The 24,919-nt window shown below is 39.7% G+C and overlaps 1 protein-coding gene across 7 annotated transcripts in view; it reads left to right on the forward strand.

Annotated features, from left to right (window-relative positions):
* The window catches only part of MAP7 (microtubule associated protein 7), a 130,388-nt gene that overhangs the window by 86,519 nt on the left and 18,950 nt on the right, over window positions 1-24,919 (forward strand). For 2 of the 7 annotated variants that reach the window (XM_089530299.1, XM_089530304.1), the window contains exons 4-10: window positions 1,836-1,999; window positions 2,807-2,924; window positions 3,815-3,901; window positions 6,357-6,467; window positions 16,374-16,487; window positions 21,292-21,440; window positions 23,352-23,455. In XM_089530299.1, the coding sequence (XP_089386425.1) occupies window positions 1,836-1,999; window positions 2,807-2,924; window positions 3,815-3,901; window positions 6,357-6,467; window positions 16,374-16,487; window positions 21,292-21,440; window positions 23,352-23,455 (847 nt within the window). The remainder of the gene's footprint in view (window positions 1-1,835; window positions 2,000-2,806; window positions 2,925-3,814; window positions 3,902-6,356; window positions 6,468-16,373; window positions 16,488-21,291; window positions 21,441-23,351; window positions 23,456-24,919) is intronic. The other 5 variants (XM_089530300.1, XM_089530303.1, XM_089530302.1 and 2 more) reach the window with 5 other exon arrangements.

Genomic DNA, 24,919 nt, shown 5'->3' on the forward strand with positions numbered 1-24,919 from the left:
TTGTTAGCAAGATTTGTTCAGGTTGGTGGTGGTTGCCTTTGCTTTATCCTGTGAGGCTGGGAAGGTGTGACTTACCAAAGGTCACCCAATGAATTTCACTTAACTGACTGGAGATTCGAACCCTAGTCTCTAGAGTCCAAGCTCATTCCCCAACCCAATACACCATGCTGGACACCATGTTTGAACCTTCATGCAATGGTCTGTCCAGCTGTAGAAGGATCAAGGCATCAGATGGTGAAGAAGACCTGTGCCTGAAATTCTGGAGCATCACTGTCATTGATAACACTGTGAGTCAGCTGAGCAAACAGGAAAGTTCCAGAGAGAGGGTCCTCAGTGAAAAGATACTCTTTATCTTTGATTTTGCTTTTAACAGTAAGCAAAAAGACAGAAGTGGCTAGAAAAACAAGGGTGTGTCATGAATAAAAGACATCATCATCTGTAATTCCTGAAAAACCGGATGTGGCAGGATGATGATATAATAAAAGCCTTATCTAAAACTGTTCATAATTGGCAGTGGTATAGTGCGCCTGCGCCATGTGCAGATGCATTTTATGCACTTCTAGCTTACACAGAAGCCACGTGGGGAGAAGAACAATGGCGTATGCGCCCATGGCACACATGCACCGCGCCGACACATACACATGCCCCATTATCTCCTACGGGGCTGGAGCATAGGCGGATTTTCCCTTACGTGGGGGGATCCAGAACAGATCCCCGCGTAAGGAGAGGGCCCACTGTATAAGGCCCTGGATTGTTGTGTAGTAAAAACAAACAAGCAAACCAAAACTCAAAATTTCAAATGTGATAGTTCAGTTAGTGTTATTTTGATTTGAATTAAGAGATTAAACATACCATAATTTATTATGGAAGGGATCTTAAGTAATCTGTTTTTGAACTCATTTTAGGTAGCAAAAGCCTAGAAGAGTCTTTGCAGTAAAGCAGAACTCTTAATATTGATTCTCGCTCCTTTTTTATTAGCTAAATTCAACGTAAAAGCCAAAACAAAACAGTGTACTAAGGTCATCCAGAAATTAAAGCTCATTGGCTGTACAAGGAGCCCTTGGCACAAAATAAGCTTATGAGCAAGCTAAGAAACTGATAATTCCCACCACCGCCACCACCACTCCCAAACCACTAGCTAATGTTAAACAGATTGAGTATCTCTTATCTGGAATTCCAAAATGCTCCAAAATACATATATTTTTTTCATAGGTGTCTGAGACAGTGACACTTTTGCTTTATGATGATTTAATATACACAAACTTTTATTTCATGCACATTACTTAAAATATTGTATAAAATTACCTTATACTATATGTATAAGGTTTATATAAAGCATACATGAATTTTGTGTTTAGACTTGGGTTCCCATCTCCAAGAAATTTCATTATGTGTGCCCTCCACACTTGACCTTTGAGGGTTTGATTATTTGTGGATGTGATTAGCATGTTCTGTCTGTAAACCTCTAGGTTCTCCAGCACAACTCTGCCGGAAATTGACCATAGAGTTGGCTGGTGGACCTAGAGATTAATAAAGAAAACACTCCTTGTGGTTTTTTTGTGGAGTTTTTGGGCTGTGTGGCTGTGTTGTGGAAGAGTTTATTCCTGACATTTCGCCAGCATCTGTGGAGATACGCCTTTTCCAGAAATTTATTTGGATGGGATACTTTTAATTTTTCTCGGTAAGAAAACTAAGCATGAACTGAAGTCTGCTTCTGATTCTCTGCCCCCTCCGATTATATGCTGGAGTTGTCTAAACTGTGTGTTTTGGCAGGAGAATATTAAGATTATATAAACAGACAAGATTAGAGTGATGTTTTCTTTGTTGCTGTTTAGCGGCAAGAGAACTTGCCTGGCTAGAAAAAGAAGAAAGAGCGAGACAATATTATGAAAAACATCTAGAGGAACGCAAAAAGAAATTGGAAGAGCAGAGACTGAAAGAAGAGAGAAGGAGAGCAGCAGTTGAGGAAAAACGAAGACAGCGAATAGAAGAAGACAAGGTAAGTGGATTTTAGGGTATCTTCTGGAACAGTGAATTTCTGCTTGCAGCTATGACAAAAAACTTTCTTCAGATAATTTCGGATTATACAATGTACAAGGAGTTATACTTTCCTTTTTGTGCCTGTAAGGAAATGAAATTAATGAGATTTGGTTAATATTTAATGGCGTTTGGATAATGATTAGAGGAACTTTGGCTGCATCTGCACTGCAGAAATAATCTAGGTTCATACCACTTTAACTGCCGTGGTTCAGTGCTGTAGAATTCTGGGAATTGTAGTTTTGTGAGAAATTTAGTCTTCTCTGTCAGAGAGCCACAACAAACCACAGTTCCCAGAAATTCATAGCATTGAGCCATGGCAGTTAAGGTGTTGTCAACTTGGATTGTTTCTGCAGTGCGGATGAAGCCTTTGAGACTTTAAACATACTATATAATATAAACATATTGTAGCACATTAAAACATAGTATAGTATATAACGATGGGACCATAATATCCATAGTGTGTTTATCAGGAGAAAAGCTCAATTAGCCACTTTTTGATATTACAACACCACTCATGTCTATGTAGACATTCCTCCTGCATGTTTCCTATTGTAGATAGGCAAGAGGAAGACTGCTGTCAATCATTTCTATCAGTAGAGATAAGGGATGAGGGATATACATGAAAATTCATTCCAGCTCCTTCATCATTCAGAATGGCCAGTCAAGAAACACATTGTCTTCATGTTGATCACATTTTCACTTTTTAAAGTGAAGAGAACAGAACTGTACTAGTTTAGGCAAACTTCACTTTGCATTATCTCATTAGGAGCGACATGAAGCTGTTGTACGCCGAACCATTGAGAGGAGCCAGAAACCGAAACAAAAACAAAATAGATGGTCCTGGGGAGGTACACTGCATAGCAACAGCAGCATTAATACAACAGGTAAAAGTGGAGGCCAGGTGTCTCAGCCTGTCTCCCCATCTTTGTGCTAATTTGCAAACTTAAAGCCTCTTTGCAAACTGTATTTCAGCTGAGTCTTTGATTGTGTCTTTAAATGTGCATGTGTCTTACATTTGTATTTAGCAGTCAGGAATAAGAAATTGAACTAACACTCTTTTTAAACTCCACCTGTATTTACACTTAATTTGCTTTGTTCATCTCTGTGACCTTTTTGTGTGCCAAGAGTCTGTCTAAGCTAATTTCTTCACGCTTGTGTGTTCACTAGGCATTATTAATACAAGTATTTAGGAAAACAATGTGAATTCTTATTAAAAACTAGAAACAAGAATATATTTCATTGCCTTTAAATCCACTGGAAAGGTGTTTAGTGTCCAGCATAGCTAGTATTAGTTTTAGCATAGCTAATATTAGTATTGTAAACTCTTAGGTAGTTTTCTCATTTCCTCTGAAAAAGTTGTTTTTGGATGAAAAATGGAATTAAACAAACTATACTATTACACATTTTGTATTTTTCAAGACACAATTTGTGTCTGAATATATTGAGATAAATAAACAGGAGACTTTAAGTCCAGAAAGATGTTCAGTATATTTAATGCCAGGAAATTCTATATGTATATTAAATATTTTATTTTTTTCCCATGCAAATGCACTAATGGGTGTTTATTTCATTAATTATGGAGCAAGAATATGTATTACTGTTTTTGCAAAAGGAAGGAACTTTGTGCTTTCTTTGTGCTACAAAATCAATAAACTATTGCTTTTTCATAACAGTGTTCTACCTATTCTCTTTGCTTCTCTTTGTATAACTTGTTTGCTGCCTTTTACATTTTTTCTTTACTTTTGAAAATCATTGTCTTGCATTCTGTCCCTAGGTTATTTTGTTGAATCATCATTCACCTTTCTCGATTTAGCAGGCTTGGAGTATCACTTTAGACCTCTGGGTGGTGCTAGAAAACCCGGTACATAAATCACTGTGATGTGTTGGTTTCTTCATCAGTAGTTATCTCCTCAGAGTTGGACCAGTACACCAGTAACTAAACCATCCTCTTTTAGACACCATGCATGCCTAACACCTGCTACATAGACTAGAGCTTCATAGATAGCATGCCCATGCATTCCTCAAATTTGCCAAACTATTATTGGGTGACTTAAAGAATGCAGTACAACTTCCCAAAATGTAACAAACAGTGATTCTGTTTACAGACAGTATTCAGTCTTCTTTCCAGCTTCAGAAACAATATTTTCAAAAGGTCTTTGCAGGGGAACGTCTCCCCAACTTGTTTGACTAAATTATTTCTCTGTTCCTTTTCCCAATACAGACTTTTACAAAATCCCTTTCAGTTCTCCATTTATCTTCCAGATCTCTTGAAATATCTATTATATTCTCTCTACAATAATGCTGTTGACTCTGTAGTATGGCAAGAGAGGATGGTCCACTGTGACACTGCTTTCTCAAACCTAGTCAGCATTTTTAAAAAGTAAAATGAATCCTGTTGTAATAGTCTCATGTATATGTGATGCAGGCTGCCCTTCAGATTACTACTCATTGCTCTTTTTCCTCTCCCTACAGCATGCAACCTCTATTTACCTAAATACCCCTCCAGCTCACATGGCAAATAAACTTCTGAGCATGTCTACATCAACAGTGCCCCCCCCCCCTTTGACACATTTTTATACTTCCTTTCTGAGCTTTCCATTCTCTGACTTAACGTGACCACACACTGCCCATACTTTCTCCTCTTAAAAACAGTGACTTGTTGGAAGAAAAGTTGCATGAAAGAAGGAGAAAAATGCAAAATATCGACAGTTGTGTATCAATTTTATGAGATATTAAGTATAATGTAAGAAAAAAACAAATCTCAAAAATATCTATTACTGGCCCGGTACAGAGTGCCCAAAAAGGGTGGTCTGCTGGCGCCCTGGTTTACTCCAGGTAGAAGCTGCAGCAGACAAACCGTGTGGCTTCCTTGCGGAGCAAAAAGAACCCGCGAAAAGCGGGTTCTTTTTGCGGTGCCATAATGATGCCGCAGTGCGCCAATGGCACGCTCGCGATGTCATTATGGTGCCGCAAAGTGCGGACGCTAGGTGTCCATCACGTCAAAATGGCGGCGCTCATCTGTACAGGGAACCGCCATTTTGATGTATGGAAGACATGCTACGGTTGCGGGGCATCTGTAAGCAACCCCCCGAGGCAACCCTAGCACATCATCAAGACATGCCACAAGGCCCATCTGTACTGGGCCTATGTTATGTTTAAATTCATTGCCTACCTTTCCATATAACGATAGCCCGGGTAGTTGGCAGTAATGAAAATAATCTTTATGTGTACATAGGAATCCTATAAATTGAAAAGCAAATTTTAAAAGGGCTGTTTGAGATAGGAAACTAGATTAGGTGTGGCCCATGCAAATGTCTGACTAATACATTCTCCTCTGTCTGTTTATAAGGATGTCTCTCTCTCTCTCTCTGTGTATGTCTGTCTGCTTTCCCACCCCATTTCTCTCTCTCCCTCTCCCTCCCTCCCTCTCTCTCTCTCAAACATAGACTACACATACACAAACTGAGACACACGCACACAGGCAAATTTCATAAAAACTATTTTACGTTTTCCTTGGATTTATCTACAGAAATTACTTGGGCTAAATCCAATTGCTAGACCCAAGTAGAGCAGCCTGAATCATTTGCTAAATGTTAAATCAGTATTTGTGTAAATCTTGTTAATTAAATGGGCTTACTTTAATTGTGACTAACAACTGGATTTAGTCATTTAAATTACCTAAGTTCATTCTCAATTTTCTTTCTGTCTTTACTTGCCATGTTCGCTGGCTTTGTTACCACATTCTCATCATAACATACATGTGGTCATGCTTCTGAATCAGCTGTATCCACAAGGCTATCTTTCTTAATAGGCAACTGTCCTTTTTCAGTGGATTTTGTCTATCCATACACTGATGCCTCTCTGTCATTTCCCATTTGCTTCTAGGCTTACTGAATCACTCACATTTTAAATGCAGTGGGATGGATGTAAACATCTCCTTGTATTTATTTATTATCAGATCATTCAGATTTATCTCATAAAAGATGTTGCTTTTTGACTGAATGAATCATGATGTTCAGTTGGATGTAACTGGAAATTAGCAATGTAGTCCTATACATATCTATTCAGAGTTAGACCTACTGAGATCAGTTGGATTTACTTCCAGGTATGTCTTAATAGGACTGCATCCAACATAATATTGTGCCTGCTCTTTGAGTCACCTATTAAAAGTCCTTCCCAGAAGTCCTTTTTTAAAGGCATCGTTCGGTAGAGAACCCCACCACCACAATATTCCTATTTCTACTTCCCTCTAGAGGACTAGGAACTTGCATTGCTGCATGTGGGCTGTCAATTAGCATTATTTCCATTTGTTTTAGATCCAGACAGGCGATCTGTTTCAACTATGAACCTTTCGAAACATGTTGATCCAGTCATTAACAAGAGGCTCTCCTCCTCATCTGCAACATTACTAAATTCTCCAGACAGAGGTACAGTTTAAAGAGAAACGGCAGTTGAAAAGGAAAGGTCTAAAAATGTTTTGTACTATGATTTAACCATTTTGATCTCAAGTCATTTCCTTCAAATTGTTAGAGGGGGGAAAAAGGTTTCAACCACAAGCCCAAAAGTTGGCAAGGGAGAAACAACATGTATGAAATAGCAAAACTGGCTTGAATCGGTACATGTAGCAAGTGCTAAAATCAGTGCTTCTGTCAGGTTTTTTAGTAAATGGATTTTTTTTAAAAATAGAAAACCAGCTCATCTCTCCATAGTGCATGGAATTCATTTTAATATTTGTACATCACTCCAGAACATATTCATCCGGTTATTTTTTTATTATTATTGTTTTATTTCACCACTTTAAACAAAACAACAAAAAACAATTCTTTAATCTTCCCAGGACAGTCAACTTGCTGGCTTACATTGGCTCAGAAATTGGATACTCATTGTCTTTATCAAATTTATTGGTGCCTTAGTTTTAGCGAGAGGCTATATTCCCAATCATATTTCAATCTTTGGGTTTTGTTTTTTAAAAGTCTAAATGAGCTGCTGTTTTCATTGCACATAGAGGTGATGTAATCTTCCTTTAGGAACAGGGAAATATAATGTATCTTCCAGTGTTAAGCAAAATATCTACAAGTGTTGTACATTGATTGTATCCCGAAGCAGCTTTCTGAAAACAAAGTTTAAATAGATTTTGGGTTATGCTGTGAAACTGGTTGGAAGGTCATATATGTTTGATAAAGAAAGGCGGTTATCCTATATATAGTTACCTGGTAGTAAGTCCTACTGAATTCAGTGTGACGTGTGGAGCTCCAGAGTAAACATATATAGGATTATTTTGCTTATATCCTTAAAATATGTGGATTTAATGTTTAATACACATCCGGACTTACTGCATGATTGGAGATATGTGTCTTTGCTCTGATGTATGCCAGGCTGACAGTCAATGTACAGTAATTCATATCAGATATCGGTTTAGATTTGTGTGGGCTTTTCTGCATGTTTGGTGATATGTATGTATTTCTGCTTTGTTATATGCCAGGCTGACAGTTATGTGTAACAGCTTTTCTCAAATGTTGTCTCCAGTATATATTATCTCAGATTTAACTGATATGGCAGCAAAGCACAGTGACTGAGGGAAATAGTTTTTTTACTTTTCAAAATCATATAACTGAAATTTGAAAAGAAAGTTTTCTAGAAAGATAGCTATTCATTGAAAGATAATTATTGGAGATCTATGACTACAGCTATGATAAAATCAATGTTGAAGGTCAGGAAAGACATGCAGCCTATTTTAATAATAATAAATAATAATAAATATTTATTTATATCCCGCCTCTTCCGTTCTGAGGATCAAGGCGGGTTGTATGTAAGAATATAATGCTAACAAAAAAAAGTACTAGAGATTGCATTGTCTACAAGTTGCATATTCTGCTAGTGCAACATCTAATGCAACTAGCATAAGCAATGCTAGCACATTGAAGTCATAATATATTTATGCAGTAACTAGCCCAACAGATTGTGTGTGTTCAAGTACTAGCATAACAACATGAAAGCATTAGACATTTGAACAGGAGTGGAAATGTGGGGCCCGTAAGCAAGGGAAGATGTGCAAATGTGTGCGGCCCCTTGCCAACACTGAATATGGTCCTTGGGGCCACAAAGGTTGTGCATCCCTGTTTTAGTGCAATGACACCTGTGAATACAGTGATCCATTATTTATTGCAAATGATACTGGTAGATACATGGATCAGTGATTGGATAATACATCTTGGAAACTAACAGTTGTAATATCACCTGCTTTGCTCCTGAAGTGTACAACTTAAACTTCCTTTCCCATTGCCCTTAATGCATCCATTCTACACAGATACCTCCTATAATTATGCTTAGGCTCAAGCATACACACAGTATGAGAAACAAGTATAGTGACCCCATTTTACTGTTGTAAACACCCATTGAAACTCACTGGTGACCCTTGCTTATCCAGTTCAGTCTTTCTAATTCCCAATTTCAGTTACTGACCCATGCAGATCCAGTGTTTGGTTTCTTTCAAGCATCTGACATTGTGGTATCTGTGTCTATGAAGGCAGTACCCTTACAAATGTTTAGAGGGAATTACATTAGGAACCCCATATGAACCAAACACCACAGGCTGCTTTTTTCATAACAGAATTTTACTGCTCTGCAAGAGACCAAATAATTGGATTGGCATGTCATGGATATATATGTTAAAAGCAGAGGAAAAAAACAGAAATAATACATTTTTTCTTTCAAAATTAATGTTGTCTACAGTTTGTAGTACCTCTTATAGATTGTTTTAAACATAAAGATGATTTTCATTCTGCTTGATTATGTGCTGGTGCTGCTGACATTCCTCTACCACAATCCTTTTAGAGATGGAGACTTTCGGGTGTTGTTTTTTTCTTTCTCTTCTTCTATAGCAGCAATGTTGTATGCCACTTGACAAATTGCTTCTGCATAAGACTTTTTAAATTCCTTGACTTGTGATATATGGTTCACTAGAATTATGCAGAGAATTAGAAAGAGCTCTTGCATGCTCCTTAATGCTCCTCTAAATCCTGTCTTTAAATATGAATTTGACCATTGTGTCTGGGTTGCCCTTTAAGTATGGGAGTAGGTATATTTTGAAAAATGCTGGCAGCTAAATGCAGTTTTAAGGACTATATAGGTATTTTTCTCCTTTAATTATAAGAAATATATACCTTGAAGTCAGGATTATCTGATGAACTTTTCCCTCTATCCTATGTATCTGACAACTCTAAACAAAATCATTTACAGTTCTTTTATTTGCTTCCTCTGGTTCTGTTTGCTATGCAAGTGCATGTATGTGTGTGTTTCCATACTAGATTTTTATGTGCTGCCTTTGTGATTTGCTTTTGTGGCAAATGTCTACATGTCTATGATGTAATGCAAAAATCCATCCATCATTTGATGGAGGCACATTTAGTCCTAATGTCCCAATGGACAGGAGGGTTTCATTTGGTTAAATGTTAACTCTTAGAATGAAACGTCAACCAAGTATCTAAACTGGAGTTGCTTTGAGATTGTGTGTGTGTACTCAGTAGCACATCTCTGCCCAAGGTGTGTACAGGGTAAGCTATGTGTAAAAATGGACTCATGCTGGGATTGGCATGAGCTGAACTGCCCATAGAGCCCAAAGCTCTATGATGGCAGGCAGCTTCCATCTAGAGGAATTTGGCTGGGAGAGGATAGCGCAGTCACCTGGGCGCAGGCCCTCCCAGCTGGGTATTCTGTCAGTGAGCAGGTGAGGAGAAGTGGGCGGGGGGGGGCGGAGTGGCTCTGGTTCACAAGAACCACCTGACCTTGACCAGGATACATGTCCGGAACACAGTCCACTTCGAGTGTATGTATCTCAGCCTGAAGACCAGGGATAGTCTGGGGATTTTGCTAGTCTACCGACCACCCCGTTGTCTAGCAGACTCCCTGACTGAGCTGACACAGCTGGTCTCTGAGCTACTGTTGGAGTCCCCCAGACTTCTAGTTTTGGGGGACTTCAATATTCCGCTCGAGACCAGCTTAACAGGTGCGGCTCGGGAGTTCATGGAGACCATGACAAACATGGGCCTATCCCAACTGGTCATTGGGCCCACACATTGTGCAGGTCATTCACTCGATGCGGTCTTTAGTACGGAACAGGAATATCCGTGGGCGGAGGTGGTAAGTACCTCCGCATTGTCATGGACGGATCATTTCCTGGTCAAGACGGCACTAAGAGCCAATATGTGCCCCACCAGGGGTGGTGGACCCATTCGAATGGTCCGCCCTCGAAGGCTAATGGAACCAATAGGATTCCAGAGAGCCTTAGAGGGTTTAATGGTTGGGAATGCCAGTGACCCTGTCGATGCTCTGGTTGATACCTGGAACACCGATCTTACCAGGGCTATCAACACGATCGCTCCCAAACGTCCTTGCCAATCCGCTTCAAATCGTAGGCCATGGTATACACCAGAGCTTAGGAGAATGAAGCGGTTCGGACAACGACTAGAGCGTAGGTGGCGGAAGACTCAACTCCTATCTGACAGAACTCGCCATAGGAACTTTCTTTGTTCCTATCGGGAGGCAATTCGTACAGCAAAGAGAGCCTTCTCCTCTGCACGTATTGCGTCTGCAGAGTCCTGTCCAGCAGAGCTGTTTAAGGCGGTGAGGGAAATGACGCAGGTACCTCCTGCGCCAAATCCCATGCTTAACCCGACGACGGCCTGCTGTGACGCGTTTAACAACTTCTTTGCAGATAAAATCTCTCAGATAAGAGCCGACTTAGACGCCACTGTTGCAACAGAATCTATAGGTGAGGTGTCCAGTAACTCCGTCGACGAAGTTATTCTGGATCAGCTCCAATCAGTGAGTACTGAGGACGTGGACAAGCTGCTTGGTAAGGTGAGGAAAACAACCTGCCCTCTCGACCCTTGCCCATCATGGCTAGCCGTCCAGGGGGGGATGCATTGAGGAGATTCTTCACGGATATCATCAATGCATCCTTTAGGGAAGGGCATGTTCCATTTTGTCTGAAGGAAGCGGCTGTTAAGCCGCTTCTGAAAAAACCTTCCCAGGACCCCCTGGATATGAACAACTACAGGCCTGTTTCTTTGCTGCCATTTTTGGGCAAGGTAATCGAGAGGGTGGTTGCTCTTCAGCTCCAAGCTGTCTTGGATGAAACCGATTATCTAGACCCATTTCAAACCGGCTTCAGGACAGGCTTTGGGGTTGAGACTGCCATGGTTGCCTTGACTGACGATCTGCGTCTGAGCATCGACAGGGGTAGTATGACCCAGTTGGTGCTCTTAGAGCTCTCAGCGGCTTTCGATATGGTAGATCACGGCATCCTCTTGGACAGCTTTGGGGGATTAGGTATCGGAGGCACTGCATTGCAGTGGTTCCAGTCCTACCTCTCAGGCAGGTCCCAGAGGATGCTGCTCAGGGACAGTAGCTCCAGAAAGAGGGAGCTCCTTTGTGGAGTCCCTCAGGGAGCTATTTTGTCCCCAATGTTGTTTAACATCTATATGAAGCCGCTGGGTGAGATCATACGGAGTTATGGTGCTGGTTGCTATCAGTACGCTGATGACACCCAAATCTATTTCTCCATGTCTCGTTCGTCGGCCTCGAATTCTAATGGCATCTCTTCTCTCAATGAATGTCTTTGGGCGGTAATGGGCTGGATGAGGAAAAACAGATTGAAGCTGAATCCGAACAAGATGGAGGTGCTCACGGTAGCGCCCCCGAAACCAAGAATTGGGTTGCAACCACCAGTCCTGGACGGGGTCACACTCTCCTCTAGTGACTGTGTTCGCAGTCTGGGGGTGCTCCTTGACTCGTTGCTCCTGATGAAAGATCAGGTGAATGCGACCGTCAGGAGCGCCTGTTATCAGCTTCGGCTGATACGCCAGCTGTGCCCTTTTCTGGAAGTAAGGGATCTCGAGACTGTTGTGCACACGCTGGTAACCTCACGCCTTGACTTCTGTAATGCGCTCTACATGGGGCTACCCTTGTGCCTGGTTCGGAAACTACAGCTGGTTCAAAACATGGCAGCCAGGCTTGTGTCAGGAACATCCAGAAGGGACCATATCACTCCAGTTTTGAGGTCCCTCCACTGGCTGCCTATTGGTTTCCGGGCCCAGTACAAGGTGTTGGTTATTACCTTTAAAGCCCTAAATGGCTTGGGTCCAAGCTATCTCGGAGACCGCCTCTTCCCATACAATCCTCCCCGCGCTTTCCAGTCCTCTGGAAGGAACTTGTTGCAGCCTCAAAAAACAAGGCTTGCGGCGACCTCCCGGAGGGCTTTTTCTGCTGTCGCCCCCAGGCTCTGGAACGACCTGCTGGACGAGATCCGTCAATTAACATCTTTGGACAGCTTAAAAAAGGCTGTCAAGACGGATCTCTTCAGGCAGGCCTTCCCGGCCTCAGGATCTCCCCCCTCCTCAGTAATGTCTCCAAAGCCCCCTTTTCTTTAGAACTGAAGTTGCAGTGGTTTGTTGGTTGATATTGTTTTGTTTAATTTATTGTTATTTTAATTAGTTATTGTGGTTTTAAATTAGATATGTTGTTTAATAACTTTTTAAGGGGGGAGGGAAATATATTGTTTTTATGCTGTATGTTATTTTAATGTTGTAAACCGCCCGGATTGGTTCGCCACAGGGCGGTATATAAATAAAAATTTATTATTATTATTATATTATTATTATAAATTGTCCTCACCATGTAGCAGGACAGTAGTAACTGACCAACTTGCTACATAAATTGAAGCTTGTTAAACAGAAGTCTATCTTACCTTCCATCTGAAGGCGCTCTGAGCAATTTTCACTTAGGAGCATTATAGAGGAGAGCTGTAGTTTAGTAGGAGAGTGCATGATTTGCACATAGAATGTCCCTGACACAATCCCTAGCATTTTCAGACCAGAGCTTGGGAAATGTCACTGTCTTCTATGTGAAACAAATCTTTTTGGGTTGGCTCCAGACTTGGGGGTACACCCATTGAACTCAATTGTGTAAGTTGGTCATGACACCTGACCATTCATCATATATTTCACTCATGATATTTACGTGCTGTTTCCAAATTTGGATAGTCACTGGTAATTTGGAAAAGTTTTTTCTGGAGGTCATTGAACCTGAGATCTTTCCCTCTCATTTGTCAGGTGAAGTATTTCTTTTCCTTCATAGTGCCTTAACAGAACTAAATTTAAAGTACTCTTCTTCGTGCATCTTTACAACTATGCTTAGGGGAGTTACAGTGCATTATAACCTTCTCTCCATTTGTGTTATGGTAGCTTTGGTTCGGAATTGTTCACCTTCCAAATAGTTTCACTCAGAATTGTCCAGTGGAAAATATATGTGTGTTTCTCTGTACTGATCTTAAATCAGTGGAAATTGGTAGGAGATAGGGTTTTTTTAAAAAAAAAAATATTGTTATGAGAGCATCTAAAATTTGGCTTAGTGTTAATTTAATCCATCAACATATATTTTGTAATATCCTACCATTTTTCCTTTTAGCCATATGGTGAAGCATTTGTGTGTGTTTTGTCACCACATCAATTCAGGACCTCTTCCTGCAAATCATTAGTATATGGTTGAAATGTGGGAAAACTGGCCCAGTTTATGTATCATCTTTTCAGTCTTAACATGCTTATTTGTAACTTTGGACTACACATAGTGATAGTTCTGATTTCAAGGGAAATTCTGCAGTATTTTCTCCTTTTGTGACATTCCTTGCTCACGCAAGTAAATACATTGTACAAATAAATGTGGATGTGGACAGAAGCAGGGTGTTTTCTACTTTCCTTTACTGCAGGGGAGGAGACCTCCCAACTCATGGGCCTAATCCAGACTGCTATGGTCCCCATTCTAGCACACAAAGATTCCCTGGTCTGCCTTCTCTCTCAGAATAGAGATGGAGCATGAGGAAGCCAGGGCTGAAGCTGGGGATCTTGTCTTTTCCATGCTGCCAAGGTAGGGGTGGGGGCAAGCGCATTCAGGTAGCATTTCATGAGGTAGCAGAATCTCAGTCCATTTGCTGACTGTGACTGGCTTAATCCTCCTCCCACTGATCAGTTCCATCTCTTAACAGTAGTAGTGGCTGGGCTGGTGGCTTCTGTGTCGGTGAGATGTTTCACTAGTCCATTCCAGAATTTAAAATGAATTTTCAAATAGTTCTCCAGGATGTTGAACCCTGTCCTCAAAATAGGTTCAGCAACTTGGAAAACATCTAAACTTCTTTTCAAAACTCACAAGCGACCACTGGTTAAAACAATGAGCACATAAAAGAGCCATGTGCATAGATGAATGTAGACAGCTGTAGGACATGCTTCTTAGCAGGCTGTTAGTAAATACTAATTAAACTAATTTTGTAAATATTCATCTAGTACATGGGAGTGAATTGTATGTAACACCTCATTTTGCCTTTTAAACAAATTTGAGTACTTTTTTTTAAATCGTGTCTTTAACAGTAGTTTCAGAGAGTGATGACAGAGAAAGCAGGAGAGTTGCAGAGTAGAATTGGTGAGAATTGAGCCCTCCACTGCAGCTCTTCTCTCCTGGCAATAGTTCTCATCCCTCTGTTGCATTAAAAGTTGTAGAGGAAACTTGTGCTGTCTTGTGTTGAAGTCTTAAGCTGCTAATTTAAGAAGGAGGAAAGTTAAATGGCAGCAAGAGTTTTCCCACCCCTGCCCAGGCTCAGTTACTTCCCCTTTCATAAACATATACTTTGCAAGTGAACAATTTATTGTAGTGCATGGAAATAAAGTGGCAGAGAACAAATATTTAAGAGCACTCAAAATGAAGCATCACCCTGAATGAAGGTGTTCACTGAGGGGAAATAATGTAAATGGGTGTTTCTTCTTTTAGATTTTGCTGCAAGAAATCCTCCACCCCACATTTCTTTAGATGCAAGTTTAATGAACACTTATGTGCTTTAATGGTGACACCCATTGTATCTTTGTTACTTTATGTAATATGTCTGAATGTAGTTCCATTAATTTAAAAGGTTTTTCTTTTCTTTTTTGCAACAGTTCACTGTGTAAAACCTTTTATGCAAGCAACCTGCTATGGATGCAGTGTCAAACATCTTATGTAAAGCCATTTTTTCTAGCCTTGATAAAACTAAAGCATGATGGTGTCAGAAGGAAAAAAACTTTGTATGGGATAACTTCCTTTAACACTTCTCTCTTTCTGTATAATAGGATGAGAACCATGCATCTCTCCTGATGTTGTTGAAATGCCATTTCATTGGCTAAACTGTAAAGGACTCCTGGGATTTACACGTCAACAGCTTCTGGAGATTGAATGATTCCCATCCTGACCTATGAAATAAACTGAAAAGTGTTAGATTTTGAGCACATGTTAAGAAAAATGCCTTTGTTTTAAATACATAGCAACATCTGGAACATATATGTTGTACCCTTAAAATTACTTCTTTGTAAAGTTTGAGATAGGCAAGGTAGGATCCATGCTATGTAGTACTTAGCTCCAGTTTATTTGAATGTCAACATAATCTAAGTTGTGGCTAATTGTGCAGCCGAATTGTGTGGGAAATGAGCTCAACTTACATAGGGTGCTTTCAAGGAGATAACTTCTGATGCTACAACAAAAGGCAGCAAGGGTCTGTTCTCTCTGGGCCATTTTTATATTAGATAGATAGGTAGTTCTGTTTGTCTATGAAAGCACATCGCTTTGGGAGACTATTATATTTCATTCCTTCCATTATGAGAACAGTTTTTTTAAAAAATCTGGAAAGTGATGATATTCCTTTCTAAAAATGGGTTGAGTAGGCTTTGAAGTAATGCCAGCATATCATGAAACCCAAGAAAAAGCACACATGCAAAATCACAAGGGCATGTTGTTCAGCTCTCTGACCCTCCATGAAATAGGTTTTTTAAAAAGGAAATATCTACATCTTCTATGAGAGTAAGATGTGAGGGCTATAGCTGCATGTAGAACTGGTGGTTACCCCCTGATTTTTTCTTTACGTACATTACTCAAAGTAACATAAAATCAATGTCCTGAAGCATCCTGCTCTAAAAGTTCTTTTCAGAAATAAAAGTGGTGAGTAACAGTAGGTGGAAACCTTTATAATACCTTATAATACACATGTACACTGATCCCTTGATATTATTTGTTCTGGTTAGGTAACATTTTTAGGTTTTTGGAGTACGGTAATATATGAAGGGTCTGCTGATGCTAAAAGCTGTAAAGGAAATGTACAATGAAAGGTAAATTGGATGAGGCATCTGTGGCTTTTCAGTGTTTTTAATAAAACAATCTATATGCAGTGTGGAACAATGTTTTCTTAACTGCTTTGTATGGTACCTGACCCTTTGTGAAAGACATGTGATCTAACATTTCACTTATATGGTGACACTCAGCTCGACGTCTGCAGCTAAGTCCATGGGAGAGCAACGTTGTTAGCCGACTTTTGACACCAACACATTCGTTCTTGGCCCGGAGCAAAAGTGCAGCCACCTTGTCAGGAGATGCAGGTAAAGGAAAAGTATTCAACAGCTACTCAGATATGGGTTTTGTTTTGTTTTTAAACTCTCCATGGCTGTTTGAAATTTAATTTTGTCCAAGATTAATGTCAGATTGGCTTGGTTGTAAATTGAATGAACTCCCTTCAGACAGCAATATGGATTTTTTTTCTTTGCTTCTTTTCCCCTCCCATCCTGTGACCTCATTTTTGAAATTTTGCCTGTCTCTCTATTGTTGGTTGTGTTTCTCTAACATTGTTATAAGAAAATGATCTAATTGCCTGCAGGACATAATAGATATGAATTAATAGGAAGATGCCTGCTAACAACCTCTACAGACATTACCTAACCTTATTCTGTCCTTTTAAAATACTTCTTAGATGTATGCAATTGTAGAGATAAATATTTTAGGTAATATTTTAGCTTAGTGTTTTTAGTATTTTTTATCCCCGCCTTTCACCATTAGTCTTATGTCTTTAACATTTAATCAGTTGGCAAACGTTCATTAGGATCTGATTTAAAAACTAATTTTTAAAGAATTGTTCCAGTGGTCAAATTACTTCCTTCATTCAGTGAACACTATAAAGGAGAGAAAAAGAGCATTTGCAGATCAAGGACTTAAGACACAATCAAGCACAGGAAGTTTAATCCTACTTTGGCCTCTCTTTTTAGTTTGTCAGATTATTGATATCCATTTTGTTTGCCAACCAGGAGCACACAGTTACAAAAAATTCAGTTTATGACCATCCCATAGAATTCAAGGGGTCCAAACAATACAGTTGCACTTTTTTTCAATGAAAGCTACCAATGTCTAAATTTAATTGACTTCTACCCTTACATACAATTCTGTGCATGTCTACTCCAAAGCAAGCCCTCATGGGTTCTGTGGGATGTGGAAACAGAGTGGCATGCTTTGTTGTTAATATGAGTGCATATAATACAGGTTATTTTGTTTTGTTCTTCTCATTTTTTGAAAAGAGGACAAAAACGATGAGATTTCTGTAAGAATGCTTGAGATAATGGCGGGTTATAGACCGCCACTTGGGACGTCCAGAGGACGTCCCATTTTAAAAAGGGGGCGTCTCTTCTAGACGCCCCTGGCTCTAGTATGGACGCTGTGCGTCCGAACGTGTCGCGGCGCTAATGACATCGCGAGTGCGCCAGCGGCGCCTCGTGATGTCATTAGGGTGCCGCAGAAAGAAACTCCATTTTGGAGCTTCTTTTTTGCTCCGCAAGGGAGCCGCGCGGTGTGGCTGCGACGGCTCCCTTACGGGGCAAACGGCAGCGGCGGTCTATAACCCGCCCCCGTCTTGTTTTTGTGTTATATCATTCTCTCTGGGCATTCTTACAGAGTGATAGCAATGTATATCCTCTCACTTTTGACTGAATATAAATTTTTGGACTATAGCATCAAGGAATAAACAAACACAGCATCGTCCACAGCTGATGCGGTGTGTGTGTGTGAAAGCATAGAGAGAACAAAATAGTGCCAAAACCAAAAGTTTAATCATTTACTTGTGGAAATCTATCCCTAATTTAGAAAATTAATAAATTGGTGTTGCTAAATCTAAAGAAATTACAAATGACCTCAGATTGTTCTCTACTGTAACAATATCATTCTATCCCAGGGCTCTCTTTAAATTTTCCAGCATTTCCAGTGGATAAAAAGAAATGATACTAAACTGGAAGCGCCATTAAAATATGATAATGTGATTTAAGGCCTCAGAGACTTAAGAAGGCATGTTTGATACAAAATCCAAGTGTGTCAAATTAATGGTGACACTTCCTTTTCTCTCAGTTATCAGTTAGGAAACGATTAATTTCACAGCTTATGTAATAGAATTAATACAGATCCTCACAAGGGAATTTTAATAATATTACTGCCTCTTTTGAATGCATAAGTATTCCCAGGTGCTTATAGCTTCATTTCAAAATAAAGGGCTACCAGTAAAACAGAATAGAAACTGCCATTAGCTGAAAAGAATTTGCTTTTTAGTGGTAGAAAGGGCACATATGTAATGAATACATTTCAGGTGCATTCCTATCCCTGTTCTCTTGGGAACTCAATGAGATCTATATCTAAGCAGATATATTGATATATTATGAAGTGAAGTATAAAGTTCTCTGTATGTACCTTTTCCTTGATAAAACTGGGATTTAAACATAATTATATTATGTGCTTGGGTAGCAGAGCTAGAGATAGTTTTTCAAAATGTCCTTATATGCATAGACTTGGCATAATTAATAATTCAGCACTAGTCAATATACAAATAGAAACCCTAGATTTAGTATACTCATTTAGATTGATGCTGAGTCTTGCTTTGTAAGCTAGTGAATTGCATGTGCTAGTTTTTAAGATAGAAGATGTTGGTTGAGGAAATTTAGGATGCACACTCAAAACGTATAGCATGGATACCTGTGCAAAGGGAGCAGGGTGGGTTAGAACAGGGAATTGGACTGGCTCTAAACTGGCTGTTAGGATATGTTGTGTGTTTTTGCATGCAGTGTGTAATTTGGACCTCAATACTTGTCTCACCTTTTAAAAAACAGTTGTATCAATTCCCATTGGTATTTTCCCTGTGGTAATTTGAAGCGGATTATTTTGCTCCCCGTTCCCATTGCCCTTCCGGAACCTCTCTTTTTTAAAATCAGCTGTCAATCAAGCGCTTAAGCGCTTGACGTCACAGCCAATCAGTCGCTTAGGCGCTTTTCCCCTCCGGGAAAGGAAGAAGGAGTCTCTATTTGCCCCAAATCCCTTTGCGTCCAGGCTCTTCTGTGTCTCCCCAGACTCCCTCTGGGAAAGAGAGAAGAGCAGCCTCTATTTGCCCCAAATCCCTTTGCATCTAAGGCTCTTCTGTGTCTTCCCATAGCTCCTCTGGGAGAGAGAGAAGTAGTCTCCATTCCCCCAAATCCCTTTGCCTCCCCCACTGCTCCCTGGGCTGTCTGGGGGGCGATCAAGCAGGCATGTAATGTAAAGCCCATCTGCTGCTCAGGCACTCAGGCAGAGGCAAAAAAAGAAAAGTTAAAAAATGGTGTTCAATGGGTCTCCTTACATGTCAGTCTATGAATGTGGAGCAAGGGGGAGGTTGCAGGGGGAGTAATGTGTTTACTGCATGTGGAGCTCAATGTAGCATGATCGCCTTACCCTGCTTCCCACTCCACCGGGAGAAAGGCTATGCGAATGGAGGAAATGGCGCCAGTAATGCAGGGAAGAGAACAAGCGGGTGACACCCCCAGACCAGCCCCTTGAGCACTGCTCCTCCCATCCTCAAGTTTCCAAATCAGACACCCTTGTCGTTCCCATTCATATGCTACGAATCAGACTCAGGAGGCACAGGAAAACTCGCTGAAAAGCTGCTGTTTTTTTAAACCAGTTTATCAACCACTGATTTGGATTTTTCAGGATAAATAGATTCAGATTCGAATTCCAATGGGAACAATATCGGAGCAATGCGGATCAAATGCACGCTCAAATGGAAATTATGCACCCATGATTCACATTCTGATCCGCGTTATAAGCTAGTGGGAATGGGGCCTTTGGGAAGGAGGGCACCATGGTGGATAGAAGAGATTGATGAAAATTGGGTATTCTGCCTTGCATAACCCAGTATTTCCAGGTAGAGCAAAAGCCATCATTGGACACAACCCAGCTCTCTCAAACCTGGTTCCAAATAGCTGATTGGGCTTTTAGCTTCCAAAAAGATGATTTTTTGCTCATAGAACTGATTACTCTTTGATGTATCAGTTAGCAATGTATGACAATATAATGATGCTACTGGACTCTTGAACTTTACCTCTTGTAGCATCTGTTTTGTTATCTGTGATTTCTCTGTTTCAGAAGTAAAGATTTCTAAGAATAATCCTGGTGTACTAATCATTTTGATTTTCCATCTTTTTAAACTAATCTCCTTGTTAAAACTAATCTCCTAGAAAGCTCATCAGTTCACGATGGGCTTTTTTTTTTGTTTAAAAAAAATAGTTAAATATTACTTTAATAGAACCATCACTGTGATTATTTTAAGGCATCTTCTTTGACAGGGAGTGTGTCTCTGTATGTATGTGCTGTTTCGAATACATATGTATATATATGAGCTTTGATGTACCAGTATTCACTTGGTTCTTTTTTCCTCGGATTTATCTTTAGCTTAAGCTTTAATTGATACTGGAATTATTTTATCCAACCATAGCTCTACAAGGCAGTGTTGCTCATTTAAATGAGTCAGTGGAGTAATACGAGAAATAAATAAGTATACATTTCAGCATATTTGAACCTTATGGAAAAGACCAAGACTTCAAAATCCCATATCTCCCCCTAACAGACATAACATCAGAAATAATTATATCTTTCAGTATAACAAATAAGTATGTTCTGGGATTGTTTGGGTTACAAGTTTGCTTTGCATAGCTCCATAAGACTTGTGAAATTGAAAGTTTTGAAATGTTTCTGTAATGTGCAAATTGCTCTACTTGGTTTTATATATATATATTTTAATAACTTCACATTATCTGAAGTTACAACACTCACACACACACTGATATTATTTGGGGACAAAATAAGAATCATAGTTTAATTCAGCAGCATACTGAGATATTTTTGAAATATTCTGATTTTTAATGAATCCAAAGTTATTTGTGGATCATTGCATGATGGTTCTAGTTTAATTCTTTCTTTTTCTTTCCTATATTAATACTTTCTTTCCTATATTTCTCCCTTCTTTCTTCCTTTTCCTGTTTCATGCTCATGGCTTTCCCTTTATTTCTTCTATTAAATATATATACATATGTATTTTTTTAAAAAACATATCCCATACTGTAGTTATCCCCATTTGTCCTCGTTCAGCATCTTGCAGCCCCATCAGCCCTCTCTCCTTCAAGGCCATAAGCTGTCGAAATCCAGCAGACAGAGCAAAACTCTTTGGCACAACACCTGATGTTAGACGTAGGAGGACTACAAATTCAGCAGGGGTAAGCTCATTAGTTATGAATAGCTATAGTGAAGCAATGTTACGTAAGATACAGACTACATAGTCTGCTTTGATCACAGCAAAGTGGTTTGCTTAGACGCAAGAAATGTGTCATAATTAGAGCTTAGAATAGTAATATTTATGTACTACAACTCCCAGAATCCCCCAGCCAATGGGCCCACCATGTTGGCCAGGGGAATCTGGAAGCTGTAGTACAAAAGTTAACTTTTAGTATCTCTGGATGGAATATAGGTTTCTAGGTTGCTTCCAGACAAGGCTTTGTGCAATCACTCAGCCTTGAACATATTAGGAGGTTCCAAATGATCCAGTCTTCCATTTTAAAACTTTCTGTGTTTCCTGACATTTCTTGAATCTTTTTCCTTTCCATAAAACATATGTTAAGAGAAGGAAAGATGGAGTAGCAGCACAATTGCTGATGATTTGACTGTTAGGAGATGACTGTCTGGAAGCACCCTTATATTACTGAGTTATTAAGACATTAAGATACAGTGTGGGCCCATATTGTTTACTTGCTTACTTGGTTTATTTGCTTTGAATTTATACATAATATTTAGAAGGGATAGTGGAAATGTTGGAAAAGCTGCAAAATCTTGGTAAGAGTGGTAACTGGAAAGGATTACAGATGCCTAAATTTAGAAAACTGACAACTGAAGATTTAGAAAACTTCAGCTCCGTGTAACTTTTTGGTTAAATGTATAATCATTTGATAAAGAGTAATGAACAGTGTTTCAAAAGAATCTTAATAGTATTCTCTGAAGTTATAAAAGTGACCTCTGAGGAGTGGGGAGGTCTTAGAGGAGCCAGTGACAAAGAAACAAGTGCATGTCCTCAAAGAGGATAGATTAATGGATGCATACTGGGTTTATACAGTATTTGCACTTGCAGAAGGTAGCAACAAAATCTTATGGCCAAAATCCAGTACTGGGCTAGTAGATGCCAACAACAGGAAGGGTCTTTCCACCCACACATTCCAAGCCGCCTCAATTGGTTTTGCCAGAGAGGTGGGGTATAAATAAAAGTTTTATTTTATTATTGATTTACATCAGGTCTCACCACCACCAGAAAAACTGCCCAGAAAGCTTTCCTAGCTTCCAAAGATTTTAAGATTTAAGGTGGTGTCAGAACTAAGGAACTCAGGGTCCTCATACAATCAATGTATCATGAATCAGAACAAAACTTTATTTAAGTCACAGTGCTAGAAATTCACAGTTCAGTGTTTAAGCTAAAACTGTCCCTCAAAAGCATAAACAGTATAGTAAACATCCCCCAAAATACAACTCCACCCAACTCTCTTTGGCATGGACTACAGCTACCCTCCTACTATTCCCATGAGCTAATCCCCTCACCACCATCACCACCCTTCCAACGTAGTCCAAGCACTGCCAAACTCTCCCAAACCTCCCACACATTCCAAGCCGCTAATAAAGTCAAGCCAAGCCAAGGCTACATCTTCCCAAGGCTATAACACTAAAACAGCCAGCCACCTGCATTCCACTCCCACTACAAGCAAACTAAACCTAACCTATTATCCCCAGTGACTCTAACTCCTGACAGAACCTAAAGGTGAAAACTTGGTTCTGACAGGTGACTGCAGACATGAAGGGGGGGCACATCCCTGCCTTTTCTGATGACAAAAGCAGTTCCATCAGGAATCATTGTGATATGATAGAATTGGATCCCATTCTATAAATTTATGTTCTGGGGTTGCATTCACATTTAAACAGAGCGTTAATTGGGATTAAGACTAGTTCTTACTGTGCATCAGCTATTATCACATTTAATAAGGAAGCTGTCTTTCTATGGTTGTCTGTTTTCAGATTCAGAATGTGTGAGGTATTACTTAGTTGAGTACATTGTGACTTACTGACTTACCCAATTTGCTGAATTTTAGACTAACAGAAAAGAAAAGGAAAAGGGCCTTTCAGTGTCTAATCAGTCATCTGGCAAAAAGAGAGCTCGCTCACCTTCAACCTTCCGAAGTAAATCATCTGCTTGGTGAGTAACTTGCTAGTTTATATAGTGCTTTAACTGCTCTTTTCATCCTGTAGAAATTGAAAGAAAATGTATACAGTAAAAGAACATCCCTGCTCTGATATGTTTTCAGACTATCAGTGGATTATCAGTGAGGCCTTAACCTCTCATCTCAGGCTCAAATACACTGGTACAAACCAGGACATCAAACCCCATTGTGATGCTCTCTGCTTTGTCCATGTTAGGAGTCAGTATAGCTTCAGAATGTTCCACAGGCTATGGGAAACATGTACATCTATAAGCCACTGTGCAGCAAGGCCAGTGGCCATGCTTGGTAGGGGATATTGGGAACTGTAGACCGAGCTATGGGAAACAAGTGAGCATGTTTCCTATAGCCTGTTAGCAAAGCACAGAAATCCGCCTCCAGATGTAGAAATTTATTAATTTCATTTCACATGCTCAAATTTCCCTAAAACTAGGTATGATGGAATCTCCTGTACTGGTTCACCCCCAGTTCCTACTGTTGGGCATATATGGGTTGGGTCCAATTTACTTGAAGGAACGCCTCCTCCCATATAATCCTTCTCGCACACTCAGGTCTTCTGGGAAGAACTTATTGCAGTCAAGAAAAACTAGACTGGTAATGACTCCCCAGAGGACCTTTTCGGTTGCTGCTCCAAAAATTTGGAATGACCTGCTGGAGGAGATTCATCAGATTACATCTCTTTATGCTTTTAAAAAGGCAGTAAAAATGTTTCCTTCCAGTAGGCCTTCCCAAACTGATCTCTGCCCTGAATAAATCAACTGCCCATATTAACCTGCTCCTTATTATTGCAATTTTAATCAATGTTATTCTAGCTATCGGCTTTTATTGTTATTTGTATTGATGGGAGGGTGGGTAGAAGGGGTGGTGGTTTGGGGGATTTTCCTTGTTATTATTGTTTGTATTTGTATTTCATTTTTCACTGCGGTTACCCGCCTCGATCCTCCAAAGGGAGAGGCGAGCTAGAAATATTATTATTATTATTATTATTATTATTATTATTATTATTATTACTATTACTATTACTATTACTATTACTATTACTATTACTATTATATCACTCACCTGGACCTTTTACTCTTGCAACTCCTTCCTTGTTTTGATTGTTAGGCCTCAATGTGTCATTTAAATGCATACGCAAATGTGTTCATCATTAGATTAAATGTAATAATGCGTGACTGAGACTTCTTATTCTTAAATGAAAACAGTCAGACAAATATGTAGAAAATAAAAACAGTCCTGATTTTATTGTATAACAAGTATATTAAACACCTATCCTAATGCTGGCGTCATACTCAGTACAATATAACGCACCAGTTAAAATAAAATAGCACTTCTCCCTAAACTCTTTCCACTCTCTCGGTTTCCATCAAACCCAAGTTTCTCACTCATTTACTGTCTTTGTCTATTTCTGTTCATTTCTCTGTTCCTGACTGGCTCCTTCT

This window comes from Sceloporus occidentalis, unplaced genomic scaffold, assembly GCF_023333645.1.
Source record: "Sceloporus occidentalis isolate IW3139 unplaced genomic scaffold, rSceOcc1.0.p SCAF_6, whole genome shotgun sequence".
NCBI classification, from domain to species: Eukaryota; Metazoa; Chordata; class Lepidosauria; order Squamata; family Phrynosomatidae; genus Sceloporus; species Sceloporus occidentalis.